Source organism: Trichogramma pretiosum, unplaced genomic scaffold (assembly GCF_000599845.2).
Source record: "Trichogramma pretiosum strain Unisexual culture from Peru unplaced genomic scaffold, Tpre_2.0 scaffold70, whole genome shotgun sequence".
NCBI lineage: Eukaryota > Metazoa > Arthropoda > Insecta > Hymenoptera > Trichogrammatidae > Trichogramma > Trichogramma pretiosum.
Window position 1 is genome coordinate 81,065 of NW_019641132.1, and position 19,325 is coordinate 100,389.

The 19,325-nt window shown below is 48.0% G+C and overlaps 1 protein-coding gene across 1 annotated transcript in view; it reads left to right on the plus strand.

Annotated features, from left to right (window-relative positions):
* The first annotated feature begins 4,716 nt into the window (after positions 1–4,716).
* Positions 4,717–19,325, plus strand: part of LOC106658288 (homeobox protein engrailed-1-B-like) — a 51,038-nt gene continuing 36,429 nt past the window's right edge. The window contains exon 1 of the mRNA XM_023458089.1: positions 4,717–5,269. Coding sequence (XP_023313857.1) covers positions 4,741–5,269 — 529 coding nt within the window. The 5' untranslated portion in view covers positions 4,717–4,740. The remainder of the gene's footprint in view (positions 5,270–19,325) is intronic.

Genomic DNA, 19,325 nt, shown 5'->3' on the forward strand with positions numbered 1-19,325 from the left:
TTGATTTTTTTATTCCAGCCAACTCGGCCTCTTTCGCTCCATAGAATAGAAATAAATACAAGTTTTATGTCTTTCGGCGCGTACATCATAAAAAAGCCATTTCCCTTGGCAGGCCTAGGCCACACACGCGCGCGTCTAGCCGGCTATATTTAATACATACATTTATAATGCGATGAGCTGGATCATCTTCAAATTGACGTTAAAAGCTGTCTACAACTGTGAAAATGATGAATGCAACAAAAAAAAAAAAAAAAAAAAAAAAAAAAAAAAAAAATAANAAAAAAAAAAGAAAAAGAAAAAAAGCAAGAGAGAAAGAGAGAGAGGCAGGCGTGCGTTGTGTATTCGGACTCTGAAAGTCGAGTTCGGGCTAAAAGCCTGACTCACGTATTGGCCATCGTCGACTAGGATATAAACGTAGACGAGCATAGGCAGCTTGGCTCGAGACTCAACATCTATTATATTATTAAGTGGCCTACGCGAGCATGAGAATATCGAGCCAGGGGCTTGGATGTAGTGCGCGAACATCAGCTGGCATCGGCTCGAGCTCGTTACCTTGTGATTTTTCGGCTTGGCTATTCATTTCATTGAATAACAATTAAGCAGATGACAAGTGTTATCGAGCCCGACGTATTTAATATACAGGCGCTTTATTAAATACCTCAATAGCGGCTACGGATAGACCGGGCCGATACACGTGCGTGGCAGCTATTACACCTAGCCATTGTATGTATTTGGAGAGGAGAAGAAGAAGAAGAAGCAGAAGAAGAAGAAGAAGAAGAAGACGAAAAAGAGCAAAGATGGACAGAGTCGAGTCATCGGAGTCACGCCGCGCATACAGGCAGCATATAGGCATATTAAAGGCATGTATATACATGCGTGAAAACAGCTCGAACGCGCGCGGCGGCTTTGATTGAGCGAACGAGCCATGATCCTCTACAAATACAGCTTTACACGCAGCTCGCGCTTCGTAATATATAATCCATTCATTTGTATAAACTGCCTCGTTCCGGCTGGCCTCTCGAATCCCGACTCGATGCGTCCTTGGCGCTTGGGCCCGCCGCGGGACCGCCAGACCTGCAGCCCAGCGCCTCTATATAACATATCGCGTCTATTCGCCTTATCTCTTGGCTGCTCTTGCTCATCTTGGCTCGTTGGACGAGCGATAATTATTACTATGCGTGTCAAGTGGAATCGAAATAGAATCGGTGAAATTGTCTCGATCGACGCCTTTCCAACTTTTTTCACATACGCAGCCGCATACCGAATCATCTCCGAACATCCGAGCTCCGAGTCTTTGCGAGCAGCCTACAAGACTCGTTGTTGCCAGCCAAGAGAACGTAGCGCCCCGAATACTGCATGGCTGCAGCGCCCGATGCACCATACTCTCCTTCTCTTGCTCCATCCTCATCATAATCATCATCATCATCATCATCTTCTTCTTCTTCTTCTTCTTCTTCTTCTTATTCGTTTGCGGCTGTTGGACGCCGCGTCCCAACATCCGTACGGCCATGTTAGCATCGGTGCAATTTCAATTAGTATTTCATCCAGCCTTCTTCTGCATTTACTCTGGCTCGACTGCAATAATCATCCTTAACTTGAATAATCCAAGCGTCTGATTTATAAGCAATTATAATTTCAAACCCTATCCTTGCGATTTCCCCTTTAACACATCTCTGAATAAACAAATAAATCAAGGACTTTTCTTGGTCATTCTCTACTCGGGTTACTCATCTATCATCAAAGAAAATTAAGAAGCAACGTTCCATCGACATATTTCGTGCAAAATGTTGCCACGAATATGTTAATTAATAGAAAATATTCAAAGATATTGGAAATATTGGAAGGCAGTCTCGAATCACTCGTTGATGTAGGATTCAGTAGGCGCAAGTAAATGTTTTTTTGAGCAAAAATCAGATGGATCGTATTATATAACGATCGTAAAGGTATTGGCGTGTAAGAGCTACAAAAAGATTAGAACGGGCCATCTTTCTTTCTTCAAAGGTGCCTGCGCAGGTGGTTCTCGACTTATCTTCATGGGAGCAGGCTAATATTTCGAACGGTCAACTTGTTCATAAAATGCGCCGATTTGTATTTTTTTGCGCGTCCGGACGCGTATATTTATGTTTTTGCCGAAACCCGGTCCAGCAAGTTTCGCTCGGGCGCGCGCGGATAGCTGCGAGTATAAAGTAAGAAGCGGCTGCCCGCCCGGCTGCGCTCTGTACAAACGTGTTTGTATGCGCTTGATGTATATATACACGAGCCGAGCTGATACTTTGGCAGATAATTCAAAAGCTATATACACGCAGACAATTTAATGATGAAATCATGACAGCGCGAAAGCCCCTAGTGCACTCGCGCGTCTCTCCCGTTGAAAAATGTATACGTATATGTTTATACAAGCGAACGCGGCTACGGCGCTCAACAAATAATATAATGGCATTTGTTTGCGCACGGCCACAGACACGAGACTTTGCATAAAGCTGTAGAGAGCTCGGCACGTAGACGCTGATTAATCGAAAGTATCGCCTCGTCAAATATCATTTGTCGGTTCAGGTAGTTGGATCGACTCGAGTCGGCCTCGTGCTGGCCTTTTTTCCTTTGACTAATCACGCGCTCCGATATCCGGCCCAAAGATGGTCTCTCACGCTCGTAGCGATGGTGGTCGCGTCGTCATCGCGAGCCCAGCTCGAGCTGCATCGAAAAATGAGATGGCCTGGCTGCAGCATAAACCGGCCTGCACAAGCTGCACAGAAAAATGAACGAGAGCAGCAGCAGCAGCAGCAGCAAGAAGAAGGAAGAAGAAAAAAAGCCAAGTACTTTATAGTCGGCATTAGCGTATTAGAGATGAAAAGCTCGCGTGCAAAAGCTGGCCACATGCGAGGCCGCAAAAGCTACATGTGCAACACGAGGCGCGCGTACGTAACCGAACGCCGCAACTCGCTCGCGTCGTGCGCGAGTTGGCGCAGTCTGGCGCAAGGAAGCGAGCCAGCTCCTGGACGAGAAAAAGGACGACTCGGCTATCGGGGCGTTGCCTACTCCTCCTCCTCCTCCTCCTGCTGCCGCTCCTGACGGACGAGTCGCTCGGGGGAGAGTTCGAGTTCGAGTCGGAGCCAGGAGGAGGGTCCGAGCGGCACCACTGGCAGCTGCAGCAGCTCGGCACTCGTAGGGACCAACGGGCCGACGAGGGGGCGGGCCTCGGGACGCGACTGGCCGAGGCTCTCGGCGTCGGGGCGTGGGCCTCGGGGGGCCGCTTCAGCACCGCCCACTCGGCTCGACCGGCAGACTCGGCTGGCGCAGACGCTCCGCGGCCAGCAGCTCGACAGCCACGCTCACACGGCTGCGGCACCGTATTACCTTTGCTGAGAAGCATCGCGCGCCGCCACCGATTCGCGTCTTCTGCTAATTCCGTCGCTGTTTGTGTGTATAGAGAGAGAGAGAGAGAGAGAGAGTTTGACGTGTCTGGACCGCGTGGCCGCGTCCCTACCATTGTGATTCGGCAATTTACCCAAGTGTGCATATCTACGAGTTCGGTGCTTTTTGTTCGTCGGTGATTGTTGTTGTTGTTGTTGTTGTAGTTGTTGTTATTGTTTGTTGTTTGTTTATGTTTCGGTTGTCAAGTGCAGCTGACAGCCGCAGCCGAGTGCGTCGGACGCGAAGGGAAAAATGACCGCTGGCTCGGGGCCGCTGGGCCAGTTCGGCTCCTGTGCCAGCTAAATAGGCAGCGACGGCCCATCTCTGGACTCATGAGATGGACTCATCGATCGCCTGGCTTGCCGCGACGGCCCAACAGCTCGAGTAAGCCAGACACCAGCCGTAGCCCGAGTAGCCCGAGTAGCAGCAGCAGCAGCCACGGCCCGACGAAACGATGTGACTAGGCGCAGTCGGTTGCTCGCTGCCTAGAGGCCCGATGATCGGTAAGCGCCTCCGGATGAGCCCGTGAACGCACCCCCCCTCTCAGTTGCTAATCCAGTAGCAGTGCCGACACATAACCTCGATAGTGCGCGACGACGAGACGACAACGAGCTCGACCCCGAGGCGAGCCATGAAGGACGAGTCGCGCCACTGAGCTCCAGTCCGCTCCACAGCAGGCAACAGCCCATGTCGCTGCGCAGCTCCAGTCCGGCCCCGACGCTCTGCCCCGAGCCGGACTGCCCGATGGCGCCCAGCGACGCCGAGTCCGAGAGCAGCGAGGTCCTCAGCGTGGGCCACGAGCCGGCCCCGACCCTCGCCGACGACAGAGACGAGCAGCGCAGCCCCTCGCCGGCCTCCTCCAGCGGCTCGACCCCGCTGCTGCTGCTGAGCCAGCTGCCGGCTCCTACCCGCTCCAGCAGCCAGCCGGCCTCCTCGCCGGGCTCGGCCAGCCTGGCGGCCTCGTCCCCGGGCCCCGAGGGCGCCGCCGCCCTGCCCAGGTACCCGCTGGCCCTGCGCCAGCCCGAGCTCGACTTTCCCGGCCTCTACCGGGGCTTGACGCTCGGTGCCACGCGGCTCTCGCTCTCGCCGCCCAGCGCCGCAGCCGCCGCCGCCGCTGCCCTGGCGCTGCCCACCCTGGCGGGTCTGTCGTCGGGACTGGTCGCGCCGCCGCCGCCGCCACCACCGCCGCCTCCGCCTCCGCCGCTGCTGGGCCCGCTCGTCGCTAGCCCGATCTGTCTTCAGGCCGCCGGCTCGCCCACGCTCCAGTCCCTGCACCGGCTCTCCGTCAACAAGATACTGCAACGCGAGTCTCCGGAGCCGCAGCTCGGCATGGCTCCCTTGGCGCTGCAGCAGTCGCCCCCTCGGCAGTCGCCGCAGCAGCAGCAATCGCCGAACCAGCAGCAGCAGCAGCAGCAAGGCCAACTGAACGGCGGCCACCGGCTAGCGGCAAACGGACTACGAGGTAACCGCGAGGCCAGCTGCAACGACAACAGCCAGCACCAGACTAGTCTCAAGTTCAGCATAGATAACATACTGAAGGCGGACTTTGGCCGGCGGATCACCGACCCGATCTCGCTGAAAAAGTCGCGCAACAAACGAGCCCCGACGCGGCCGATCGACCTCAGCAAAGACTTTTCCCTCGAGAGCTCGTCCGAGGGCTCCGAGCGGGGCTCCGAACGCGGCTCCGAGGCTGGCTCCACCAGGAACGTCTCACCTAGTCTTCAGCTGGCCAACAGTCCGGCGCCCAACCCGGCCACTTCGAGCGCCGCCAGTCCCAACTCCAGCTCCGAGACCGGCAAAGTCATGCAGTGGCCTGCCTGGGTTTACTGCACGAGGTACTCGGATCGACCGTCTTCCGGTGAGTCAACAGGCCCCTCTTTTTCCTCCCTTCCTTCCTTTTTTTTTTAATTCGCTCATTATTGCGTGTTCCGAGCATCGAATGCTCGACATCTTTCTCAGTTAGAGACAACACACACACGCACACTCGCTTCTATACGATTATTACGATATAAACTAAACATTTTTCTAGCGATTAGCCGATTAGATCCGTTCAAATTAATGTAGTACTGCGTACTAGCTGGATATTTTCCCGCTTTGGCGATTCATTGCTCACAAATTTTTTTCAACTCAATATTTTTGAAAAAAAAAATAGCTCAAATTTGATCAATTTATTGCGCTTATCTCTTACTTGATATGAGCACGTATGTATTGTACTTGGCTATACATAGATTGCCTTTCTTAGTTCTTTAGTCATTACGTCTTTAAAAGGCTAATCAAGATTTTTCTTCTAATCCTTTGTAATGCTGCTTTTATTATTATCAATATTTACATAAATTGAAACGACTTTTGTTTGTTTAATCTGTATTAGCTTTGTTTTGGACTCTATTAACGTTATCTTACGACCGAAATACAAGAAAAAAATTGAAGAAAGTTTCGAAAAACCATAAAAGATTATCACGCATTGACGCAACTCAAAGATTACCATTCAAATTAAAAAAATCTTCCGAAACAGTCTGAAAAAATACACGTAGATTCTTTGTTTCATTACAAACAATTTTGTTTCTTTATACAGTCAATTATCATAAATTTGACTTTTAAAGCTAATATATCGTATTGAAATATAAAAAAAGTTTTGTTCAGTGCACCTTGGAGAAAACGGGATAAAAACATTTGGCTGCGAAGATGGTTCCTTACAAGCTCTCTTTTACGAACTCGAGCAATCTTTATTTCATCAATGCAAGAATAAAAGTCGAGTTATTTTTGAATATTTCTATTCGGTCATTCGAAGGATCTCCGACGCGCTCGATCAAATAAAAAATCCGAACAATAATTACTTGCAACGTCCCAGCAGGCTTTGTTTCGATGAAGTTATTAATTGGGACGATCGTAGTCTTGCAATATTTACGAGACGAGCGAAACGTTTGGGCTCGCACGTATGGAAAGCTCGGCAGTGAGTTGGGTAAATAATTGATACATAGACATTTCAACAAGTGCGTTTTGAAAAAGAAAAGAGTTGGCGTGTGCGGATCGAAAAAGCCGAGCGCAGGATAAAATAAATGAAAAGCAGCAGCAGCAGCATGCGTGGGTGGTATAGAGAGTAGCGATAATTAGCCGAGTCGTACGGGGCCGACTATCGCTGCTACGCTGCAACGGGTAAAATGAAATATATAAGCCGCGACTCGTCCTAGCTAATCCAGTCGGGGGCTCTATATGCACGCGAGGCGTATTTCTCGAGTCGCTCGTCGCTCCTCGCGTGTACTCGCACACTTTCGCAAGCGAGATCGTTATGCCGATTAGCGCCGAGTCTATTCGCGCGTACTCGATGCAGCCGTGTTACGCCTCGCGAGCCCCACACGACGACGACTACACGACTGCTTACGCCGACTAGCAACGAGTCGCAGCTCGCAAATCTTGATAAACTAAACGATAAACTTTGAATCCTCCCCTCGATGCTTTGCTCGAATGCTCGCCAAGAGATTGAAGAATCTGCTTGAATTTCGAGGATACGAAACGTTGGACTTGTTTCGTCGTCTCGCATCCGTCCAAGCGCGAGTGGAAAAATTTTACGCGCTCCGACTCGGCTGCGTGTATTGGGCCAATATCGTATGGTCTTAATTGCGCCTAGCCGTGCACCGTATGCGGCTATGCTACGCGTGGATGATATATCCGCAGCTGGCGTGCGCGCAAAGGCGCCAGCTCGAGCAATTTAGCGAAAAAGCGAAAAAAGCGAAAAAAGCAGCGCATCGATCGCAAAGAGCTCCTTATCCTACCACACATTGCTAGACGAGTACACGTTATAGAGGTGGCGCTCTTTGGCCGATACATGCGACGCGCCTCACTCACGCTAAAGCACAAAACAATCCGACTCTCGTCCATGCACGACAAATGAAACATTCAGCCCCACCATCCTATAATACACTCGCTTACCTACATTGTTTTCCGTCAGCTTGTCTCCCCTGACGAATACCTTTTTATTTACCTGTAATACCTCGTAATACGCTCTACCGCTCGATACTCGTATTTTACACAGCAGACCGTATCGTGCCTCCTCCTTTGCAGCAGACGCTGCCTTTATTTATTTCTGCCTATACTACACTCGACTGTGCATTTGCCCGTGCATTTACTTGATACGCCAACTATTGCCCTTACTTACTCGCTACGCTCATTTATGCAACAACAACAAACGTCCTTTTTATTCTATTCTCATATTTTGCCCAAATATATTCTCTCTTGCATACAAACCGAATTCATGACGGAGCGACTTTTTTATTTATTCAGAACCAATTGTAACGCCAAAGTAGAAACAAAAGTACTTGATAAAATAAAGCAAATTTGAACCACTCGAAAAAATTCAATTGTCAAGCTGCTTTTGCCTTAGTTTTCATAGTTATAAATAACGTTGAAATTAGTATATTTTGCACCATGAGACTGAAAAACTGGAAAGCTTCAGAGCACGTGATTATCAGCCTAGGACACTTTCTTTTTTCGCTACATACGTGCAAATACAATTTTTTGTGAATCCTCCTAAATTGACATTTTCATTTCGCTCAGCGGGAGTAAAATGTTACTTTAGGTTGGGGTGGCACAAAAAATTAATTTTTGCCTCATCTTAGTGTCTAAGGCACATCGAGACTCTTGAAATTTCACGAGAAATCGGACGATAATCGTTCAGCAACTTAGAAGCCGTGTCAGAAAAATGCACCTTTACAAGTCGTATCATAAGACATCTGATAGCGCTGTGAAGCACGAGTTCACATTGCGCTTTTTTGTGGCATAATTCGCTTTTTCTGGCACGGAGAGGGCTTAGCGCGTGAGGGTAACATCTACAAATTGAAAGTAAACATTTAATGTACGGCAATTACAAAGCACTCGAAACGCTTCGTATCAACTTATTGTCAACAATTTACTATTCATAATTGTAATGCGTTTGATTCTTCACTTTTAATATACTCGTGGAGAAATTTTGAGCGATAGTAATTAGTAGCGCTCTTGCTGCAGAACAACCCATATTCGGGCGCACATCGTAGTAGGGGTTGGCCCGAGTATCGGAGAACTCGAGACCCAACGAATCACGAGCGTTTCGTATCTAACAGCTACTGTCTAATATGTGTACAGTGTCGCCGTTGATTGAGTTACTGGAGCAGAAGACGAAAGTAAAGGTGCGAAAAGAAGTTTGCCGACTCTTGACGCGATCGTTGCTTTGCTGTGCTCCGATTCGAGTAGTCGCTACTCCGAGTATGAAATTTTTTTCACTGTTTTGCTACAAAGTCAATTCTATAAACGATCACGTGCAACTAAACATTTTATCAAATCGTGGTAGGTTACTTATACCAGTGATTGACCGCTTTCGACCAGTAAATGATCACTTTTGTACGTGCAATAATTATAGTTTTTCCTTGTTAAATTATGATCAAACATAGAAAACAAGATGCATCGTTCACTAAAGAATTGAAATACGTCCATACAAACATATTTTTAATTGTTTTTCATATGATATATTCCAAAATGGTCATTCACTGGTACCCGGTCATTGATTGGTCTGACTACCCTATCTTTATTTTCATACGTTTTACATCAAGCAAATAACTTATTTTCTAGTAAATAATTGTGTTTTATTACTTTTAGTAATTCAACGAATGTGCGTGATTTATTCAATTATTTTCATGCTTTTTTTCATATTGCTTAGCTTTGTAAATAAAAATTAATTTCAATCGGATGATTCAAATTCAATGCGCACCCTCAAGGTGTGAAAATCAGACTTGATTAATTACTTTGGAAAACTAGAAATAAATAAATCATATTTTCCGAAAAATCGAAAATGTGGCCAAGAAATTGACACATCTAATGGGGGGTGGCATTTTGTTTATCTCGAAAATTGAAATTTCTCGTATATTCGGGCAAGAATATAATCATGCGAAAAAGTTCATGTAGCTTTCGATTCGAGAGATGACTTTTATGATTATTTACACGATTAGTGAATAAATCGTTGAAATTGTTTATAAAGAACTAGTTGTGGAGTATAGTAAGATGTAATGTACTGCACACACGTATCTTATTATCGAAGAGCACAAGCAAGAAAGAGGAGGAAAAATGAATAAATTTTCTGCAGCTTGGAAAAAATTGAGTATTTATCCGGAGTGTGCATTAGCGGTTCTCTTTGTCTCAAGACGGTCGGCTAGGCTCGTTATCACTTTTTGGCTGTTTACACGCATATGGACATAGGTTTGGACACAGAATCCAGCAATGCAGACAGGAGGAGAGGAGAGAATAACGTGTTTACACGCATAGAGATAGGGGCTCCGTCGAGTCTCGAAGCTAGGAATAGCTATACAGATGGCGAGTGTGGCAGCGTAACGCGTGCGTCGACTGCCAGGCGAATATTTAATTGGATTGTGGGAGCTAGTAGTCTTTCTCTATATCGCTCGAGCGAACAAAAACGAGTTGAATAAACACTTATCTTGGACGAATCAACGATCGAGGGAGTTACTTAAAAAGCCGAGCGCGGCTTCGAGGGACTCGAGAAGAGAGAGAGAGAGAGAGAGAAAAGTGATATCGGATAGGCCGCACATAACACGGTGTCCGCGTTCGCAGCGGATTCTGCCGTGTAGCTACATAACACGCGCGGCTGGAAAAAGCTGGCACGGCTAACGTGCGTATCTCGTTGCTCGTTGCACCTTGGGAACAGACTGCCTCGTGTTTTTTGCCTTCTGCCCATTGTTCTACGAAATTCAGACTCGATCGGCCATTTAACAAGCCAATTGTTCTCTTTCACACGAGTCGTCGCCCTAACGCTCCATAGCCTCGAACGCAGCTTCGTTTTACGCTACATTTCATTGCACTTTAATGCGGAATTTCAATAATTAATGCGCGCGATATTGCTCGTGACTTTTGCCCCTCTCTCTTACTCTTACTTTGTCGATGCTACTCTCATATTATATACCATGCGTTGTTTGTCCTTTACACAGCGCCAATTAGATTACTCGTTAGATGGCAGAAAGTCGTCGAGTTTGATCAATCGATCTCGTCCGTGTACGACTCGAGGACGAAAATGAGAGTAGAAAAGTAGAGTTGATGATTTAATTTCTCATTACGCGACTGGTTCGCGCGCGTCATGTAGCGATCAAAGGCGAGCGCGCGCGATTTCTCGCCGTCTTACATCGCCGTCGAATCGCCGGCCAATAATGATACAATAATACAATAAATACAATATAAGCGGGCGAATAGGTGGCCGAGTCCTTGAATTCGCGGGGCTCGAAATGCCGTACTCGCGATGCGCGTGCGAGCAATGCCAGTGTGGCATAGCCTCGATCGAGTGACGTCATCTGCGCAACTACGATCCCAACACTTGTCCGTGTGTGTGTACGTATAGCACAAGTCGTATAGCGAGTCGAGCGCGTTATTGCTCAATCAGCGCTGCTCATCGGCGATTCATCGACGTACTTTGATCATCGGCTGCGATCAAAGAGGATCCAACGGCGAATTTACGCCTTCGCAGTTGGCGGACCATCCTCGCGATCGACGCTGACGTTTCAATGGACGATGATTGCCCTCGATTACGCGCAACGCCAGCTTTATCGTCTATCATCGGCCTATCGGGCTTGAGGAAGAAATTTCACGTCTCTATGCGACTTGGCCTTTTTTCCCTCTTTTCCCTGCACTCGGCATGAGCTCGAACAATGCCCGCGAAGAGCTACGAGCGATCGCAGCCTCCGACCGATCTCGTTACCCCGGCGGTGCGTTGGCGCGGACGAGCTTGTAAACTCGCGGCCAACGATTCAACAATTTCATTGTGTATGCCCCAGTTCATTGAATCGTCTCGTCGCTATTTTTTCTCTCGTCCTCGTATCACACTTTCTTGACCGCGCTCGCGCCTCAACTTGCAACATGCACTTTGATGCGGACACCTCGAGCGAGCATATCGATTGCGTTACGATCCGCAACAATACAACGAAAGCATCGCAGCCGCTGAGCGACGGATAATGACTCTCTTTCTCTCCCTCTTTCATTTGGCCTTTCTGCCTTTTATTTCTGCCTCTCTGCCCGATGCTGCTCCTACACGAGTATTTTATTTTCTCCGCCATTTCTGACCTTTCTTCCGCCATTTCTCGGAACATCTGCTGCGCGATCGAATTATAAAAACTCATATATGCGGCGAGGGGGCCGCCGCACGAGTCATTATCAGTCGATTTGTGGCCCTTTTTGCCCGCTGCGCGTTTGCGGCTTCTCCTCGGCGGGCAACGCGCAAAACGCGCAAAACGAGCAAAACGGCTCTTATACGTGTACGCGCGCACCTATGTACGCGTTGGTGTCGGACGAGCAATAATATTCGAGTGCGGCAACAGCTTGCCACTGCGCCACTGACAGGCTGCGATGTCTCCTCCGATGCGTCCGATATCTGCGAAATTACTAGCGCTGGATATCGACTGCGAGGATATCTTGCGGCGGCTTTGTATTTTGGCGCCTGCAGCCAATCCCACACGTGTGCCGTTCGCAATTACGATTTTACGATTCGGAGCACGTCGCAGGCGGTCGGCAGCGACTCCACGATCGAGCGATCATCCACTGCGACTCTCCCCCCATTGATACGCTCAAATTTACCTCCAACTCCATCTCGACTTTACTCATTGCTCGCCGAAATTACTCGTAGCTGCGCACTTGGATTAGCGCATTCGTAATGAGCCAATGATTTTTCACCTAATTGCCTTCGATACCTTTACAGAGCCATCTACCATCATCTACGCTACTTTCCAACGGCTGTCGACTTTTTGCCTCTTTTTCAAAGGCCCATTCGACTCCTTTTTGCAGCTACAACGCATGCGTCACCTATGAATTATTGAGTTCGTCGCTCATATTAGCCAATAACTTGTGCTTGTAGTAAATGGTCCAAACAATATCTCGAGTCGAAGAGTCAAAATAAAGAGTCATCGCGGCCTTATGAATGAAGCCATACACCGAAACACATAGTAAAATCGAATACATAATTGATAAAGCAGCTAAAATGTTCATTTTTTCATTCTCATTCAAACTTGAAGAATAGTCGATAGAGCGTAGGTCTTGACACGATTACCTCATGAAAATAAGTCAGATGCTGCGTGAATGGCAAATTTGCTTGCATGCATCGTATCGACAGTGCTCTTGAGATTCGGATTTTAACTTCATGTTTGACAATACGAGAATTATTATGTTGAATAGCACAATTATTATGTATTTCAATCGAAAGCCTAAATGTCAGGCGACGAAATTACTTTGAAATTTCACAGATATCTTGAGACAACAAGTCACACTTGTATTGATTAATCGATTCGTTAATAACATATTGATTAATTCATGAGCACATATGTATCATGTACGTATATATCATTAAAAATAGCTAAAATAAGAAAAGTGTGCATAGAGTCTCGGGGCAGGCATAATTACCATACCAATAGATTGGATAAGTCGGTGCTTTTATTTTTTTGCGGCTACAAGTTATGGAACTTTATTCGGCGCGTAAATAATTGTAACGCAGTGCCATCGTTGAGCTACCTCAGCCAAGCTATCGGACGATCATAGTTGAAAAAAGAAACGGTGGCTCCAAACGGAGCCCAATGCCCAGAGAGCTCTAGGTAATACGCTCTAATTCGATGTACTGTAAAGTGAGACGCTGATACAGGATTGCGAGCGCAACGATGCTCGCAAGTTGAATGGAAGAGAGCAATGAAAAGGAGAGCCGCAGCGTCGAACAAAAATTGCGATGGCTCGAATCGGAGTATCCGAGTACGGTGGCGTACGCGATCGGGATGCATGTGGCTAATCAAGGTGTATCCGACACGCGACGGCCCGTGCGTCAGCTACGAGCTACGAGACTATAGGCGTCGAGCATCGCCTAGCGGAGATCGTTCATCGTCTCGAGACGATTCGCAATTTATGTTGAGTAATTTCATAATCGTACGACGAAAGGCCGAGTTGGTTGGCGCACTCGTATGATACAGACCATTGGATCGTAGCCCCTTGAGCGGAAATGGCACTCGGGCAAGCGTCAGGAAACAATGTCACGAAAATTACTCGCTTCGAAAGTATGATATATAAAGAGAGCCGAGGAGAGCTGCGCATTACGCGCAATTCGTGTCCGGCACGGCAATGTTCGCGCAAACGAATAAGGCTCGGGCGCGCTCGGGCTTGCGAACGTCGTCCGTGTGGCGCGGTGCAAAAGTGGCACGCGATCCAACGCTACGTGCCGAGTGCGAGACGCGTAAGCCACGCGCAGCTCTCCTCGGCTCTCCTTGGCCATTGTCTTATTGAGACGATCGTTGCTTTTATCAGCCTACCGAAGGAGCCTCGAGTCTTCTGATTTAAGCGTCCGCTCGATTTGAGAGCTCGCTTGATTCATCGCTCCGGTGCAACTATCTCCAGCGAGCTACGGCTCGTCGTCACGTACATCTTCTGATGGGGCCCTTCCTCATTTTTTCCAAGACTCGATCCGTAACTAGCAACTGCCAACTTGCTGTAGCACAGCCATTTGTCCCATTGCTCGTTGACCAGCTTGCCTACCGGGCGAATTGACACTCGTACGCGTAACGAAGCTACGCCTCTGGTAATTGTAGCGCGCGCAAGCTCTTATAGAGTCGAGCCGCCAGCGTGACGAGTCAACGACGTCTGCGCTCGAGAAACGATTCGATTTCGTGCACGAGATAAGCGCGCGCGTAATGCTGCAGTGACAAAAAAGTCCCGCTCCTCGCTCTTTCGAGACACGCGTGCGAATCTTCGTCTATTCGGTCGGACGCAGGCAAAGCTTTTTTTCAACGAGCACTAAAGCATTATGGCAGCGAAACGCATCGTCGAACCGCAGCCCTTTCACCTTGCTCGAACAAGAGCTCTGCACAATGCACAGGCGAGACCTGCATCGACTTTTCTTCTCGACGGCTCAGCCAGGAAAAGTATTAAAATTGCTAATTTTCCGCCGACTGAACGTCGAGAGGGGCTGCGAAATGGCTTCGAGGCGCGATTTCGAGCTAGCTCGACTAATATAAACAACGAGCAAAAAAGCCGCCGACGAGTATCTCTCCCCTAACGGAGTGCGCGCGCGGAGCTCTTTTAATTGCCGAGGGGCAAAAAATTGACCATTGCTCCTCGTCGGCTCTTCGAGACCAAAGACTCGAGTCGGCGAAGCGGCTACGTATCCAAGCCGATCGACCTTTCTTCGATTCTGTGCTGCTGATCCAACCACGAAGCCGAGTAATCGATCCAGATACTATTGAGATTCGGTTATGATGCAACCTTTTCTCGGCCTGCAACTCGTTCACGCACGCGTATAGAAGCCGCTTCGGGTAGCAAGATGATGCGAAAAGACACGCGTTCCGTCGCCAAAGATCGTTTCCTCGCTCTCTAAAACAGCGACTCGTCTCTCCTTTCGATTTATTTACCCTCGAACGGATCGAGCTTGCTGCTTATATTCAGATGCAAAACAAAGCTAATTAAAAAAAGAAGGAGTCTAAAGAAGAAAACGACTGACGAATAAGGATGCATGCAAAGACGACGAGAGAGAAAGAATCCGGCGTCCGTGTTTGCGTTTTGGTAACAAAGTGTTTATTTAAGACAAAGAAACAAATGTCAGAAGCATCTCTCGCGCGGGCGCGTTTGACGCCAGGCCGAAATGAGCAATTGCACGCATACTCAACATCGGAGTGTAACATCCAAGAGACATGTGCTCTCCCTTTCACTCGGTCGACGCGTGCGTGTTTATATGACAAGAGTCCGAGGCTCCTTTTCCGCTCACCCCCATCCGCTACTTATTTCTATTATGTAAATGTGCCTGCGGGTGTAAAACGAGCTCGCTATATATTTATAAAACTAAATTCATAACATTGAAAATATAAATTTTACATATTTCAATAGCTCAAACGAGAAGATGATGAGCGATTACGCGTTGCTCTTTCAACGAAACGAGCGCAATGCATCTCGCGCTTCATATTCATTCGAGTTTTTAAATCGTAACACCTTAAAGTAACAAATTAGTTGGAAATCTTGATGCTTGCATCTACGTAAACAAGATCATTTCCAAGAGTTGATTCATATAAAATTTGACACATGTACGAGATGATTGTATTGCACTCAAAGTATCGATAGGTAGTCTCGATCAAGTGTACGAATGCGGCATACGCGTGGGGGTCGTTGGGCTTTGCACTGGATCTAAATCAATTATTGCCAGCGGCAGTCATGCCTCGATTGCTCTACACGTATTCGGTATCAAAGCTCGTTGCAGGTATTACAAAATACAGAGCAGAGTCGGTCCGAGCCGAGCCAGGGTGAAAGTGGCTTCTTAATGCGACGCACCCTTTGATTTTGACGCTAGACGAGCTATGCGCGCGATTCGATCGCAGGCTCAAGGGGTCGTCTCTTTACGCGCACATGCCTCTCCCTACGCGTAATATTTGTCGAAGCCGAGCCGAGGGATCGAGTCGATGAATTTATGCAGCAAGTTTTCTGCAGAGCGCCGAGAACTCAAAAGTGCCCCGAGCGAGAATCGATTCGACACGTCGCGCGCAACATTAATCCGAATTCCTTTCGATTAATTTAAAATGCAGCTGTGAAAAGAGACCCATGCCTATCTCGACCGTAACGCGTGACTGTGTGAGATATCGGTCGCGCCTAAACAAATGAAACACGTACGTAACGTCGGCGGCACTAGCGGACAGAATGAAAAATTTCGGCTCGTGCTCGTCAATCAGGGGAGGGGGGACGCGTCGAGGCAACGAAGCGCGACTCGGACGATGCCGAGTGGGTGTGAGCCAAGTGCCAAGCGCAAAGGTGCGATAAATACTCGATAAATTTTTCATCCGCCTCATATTTATGCCCATATTTATATAACATTTATACAGGCGTAATGGGCCGCGAATCTGAATAATTAATTCGCGCGTTAATCCGTTTATTAATTCGTAGGCAAAGTTATTGGTTTGGGCGCATTCCTGCGCAGTGTTTGGCTACACGTCATGCGACGAGCTCGCGCGCCCCCAGCTGACAAATTTATCGCGCACATATAATTGTAATATACAGCTGTTAATACTGCTGTTTGCGGCACATTCGTAATCGGGTCATGGAGAAATGCGGCAGATATTTTCATGTATGCTAGTTCCTAAGAGAGTGGATATATACGGCAAGTGTAAAAAGAGTACGAATTTCGACAATTCTCAGCTTTTACGAGGAACTATTAAAAGTATCGCGCTCGGGCTGACTCATCGATTGATCACACAGACGCCTGAGCTGCGTATAATTTTGCCCGATTTTGATGTGAATTTACGGTGTTTTAAGAGAGACCGAGACTTTGCCTAAACAGCCAAAAGAGAGAGAGAGAGAAAAAGAAAGGGGAACGAGAGCCGAAATGAGGAATTATACGTATTTTATGATAGAAAAAACCTCAGCACGAAATTCTCCAGGCGGCCCATAATAGCTCCTCTGTCTCTGCCTCTGCTTCTTTTTCTTCTTTTTCGATATATATGAACGAGAGGTCGGTAAATCCACATTATTAGCTTTAATGAGGGTCGCTGAGGAGTGCCGCCGTCGCTGCCACTCGAAAGCCCGGACCGCCTGCTGCTGTATTCTGCTCTGCAGCCATGAGATTTGGAAGCGACTGGCCGTCGTATTTAGCGCTCGCTCCGACAAGATTGACAGTAGGGCGCAGATCTCGAAGCAGCTCATCACACTTTACCTCGTTCCGGGCCAACGCGCCAATTTTTATACTCTTGGCCCATCTATTTACACGTACTTTGTATTTGACTCTTTTTTGTTGGTCGTTTTGGGCTCCGCGCAAAATGATTCGTTGAGATGCGTCGGTCGATTTGCAGCGCAGGAAAAAGGACGATCGCAGATGCGTACTTGCTAGGTATGCGCAGCGTGTAAGTTGGCTCGAGTGCTCGCATTGAAAAACAGCTAATAGGATGATGCTGCTCCGAGTGAGAAACGGCAAGGAAGTTAATGTGATTTTTGCGGTGCTGTAAAGGCGAGATAATCCCAAAGTTAGTTTATTGTCGGTGAGCGCGTCGTGCCGCCAGCGGACCGAGCGGGATTACAGGACGACGACGAGTGCGGCTTTCTATTATTCCATTAGGCTGTCGTGCTCGCGCAATAGGCCTGTAGTTGGCTCGTGGATGCGCGACTCGAGACCTAAGCCGGCGTACAAAACAGATAAGGCCTGCGATAGGTTTGGCCAAGGGAGTCAGGAAGAAGCGTTTTACGCTCGACGGGCCGAGGCCGAGAGGATTTGGGGCTCCGTCGAACACGCCCTATTGTGACTCGGTGTACGAGCTTGGATGCCTTACCGAATGCGTGCCAATTCAATTTCGACAATTTGTACCCCTCGATGCTCGAGTCTATCTCGCGTCTATCTATATAATATAAGCTAGAGGTGTAGCTAGGCAAGCGTCAAAAAGCGACAAAAAGGCCCTTCCTCGATGGGCCATCTGGTCAACCGAAGCGAATACACTTACTTAAAGGCCCAACTGACAAAGCGATTTATTGACACTGTTTACATAATACTGCGCGCAGCAGCGAGTCGTGTACGGAGCCACCATCTCACCGCGATCTACCTTTCCCTTCCTTCTGCCGCTCTGTCTGCCGCTGTGCGCTTGGCACAATGACGTTTTCGGCTCATTGTCATTGGGCATTTGTACGAACGTAAAAATGAAAAGTGATGCAATGAAAAGTCGTCCTCGTCTGCCCGTATTGGCCCCACACATACACACACACACACACACACACACACACACACACGATCGCGCGACAATTGCCATCGTAACGTACATCTTTAATGAGCTTCTTTACATGCCACGGGACTTTGTTTCGTGTCTCGTACCGTCGATGTACCTGCGGTTGCAGCTCGGCTTCGCTTTCTCGCTTTCTCCCGTTTGCTCGAGCTGCTTTTCTTACTTCCGAATCTCGGTGCGCTCGTCCGCAGCATTGTAGCGCATTGTCGTTCGCTGCAGGACGTACCTTTCGAGCTCGTGTTGTCGCCCGTGCGAGCACTTCACCCTACAGCGCGCAACGGACCGGGACAATAGCGGAAAAAACGTGCCGTTTATTCAGCCATTTGCCTGCTTATTCGATCGTACGAGGCAAAAAGTACCAAACTACAAGAATCGAGCGAAAAATGTTTCTATAGCGCTACGAGCAGATGTGCGCGAACTCGGAAGATTATGCCATTATAATTCATTCCAGCTCACCTATGTGTAATTATCCCATCGATGCTTTTAATAAATGGCCCGATTAATTAATACGTGTCAGTAATTAGCTAATGTGGATGCTGATTTTAAACGATTTCCAACGAGGCCCCGGCAATCGAAAAGTATGCCTAATACGTATCGACGAGCGTGCGAACTGTTGGCAATGACTCTTCTGGATCTGCCTATGTTAAATATGATATATAGACGTCTCGGCCAAGGCAACGGCTCGGAGCTAGTTGAAACGGTGACGCGGCACAAGTGCGCCACACACACACACGCAATTGCGTATTCATAAAATCATAAAATGAAACGATCAAAGTATAATAAGGAGGTAATTTAGTGCGCGGTCCGTGACTCAAACAATGGCCCGGACAATACGAATACGCGTTACAATGTACTCGCTATAGCAAATCCGAAGTACGAGTACGACCGTACGAGTCGCTGCGGTCAGACTGCGTAGGCACTCCTTTGAGGTCTGATCGAGGTGTGAGCCAACATTTCGACATAATATGCTACATACATTGTATGCGTCAATCGAATTAAATCGCGACTCGATGCACCTTACAGGCGCATAATAGCTCAACTCTAGCTCGATCTAAGCAAGCGAGCGGACGAGTTGCGGCCAGGCTCCCTTTCGCGCCTATCATTTTCTTCTTATTATTATTATTATTATTGCGAAGCTATTTATAAGCGAGGCGTTATCATTGCTTTATTTAGCTC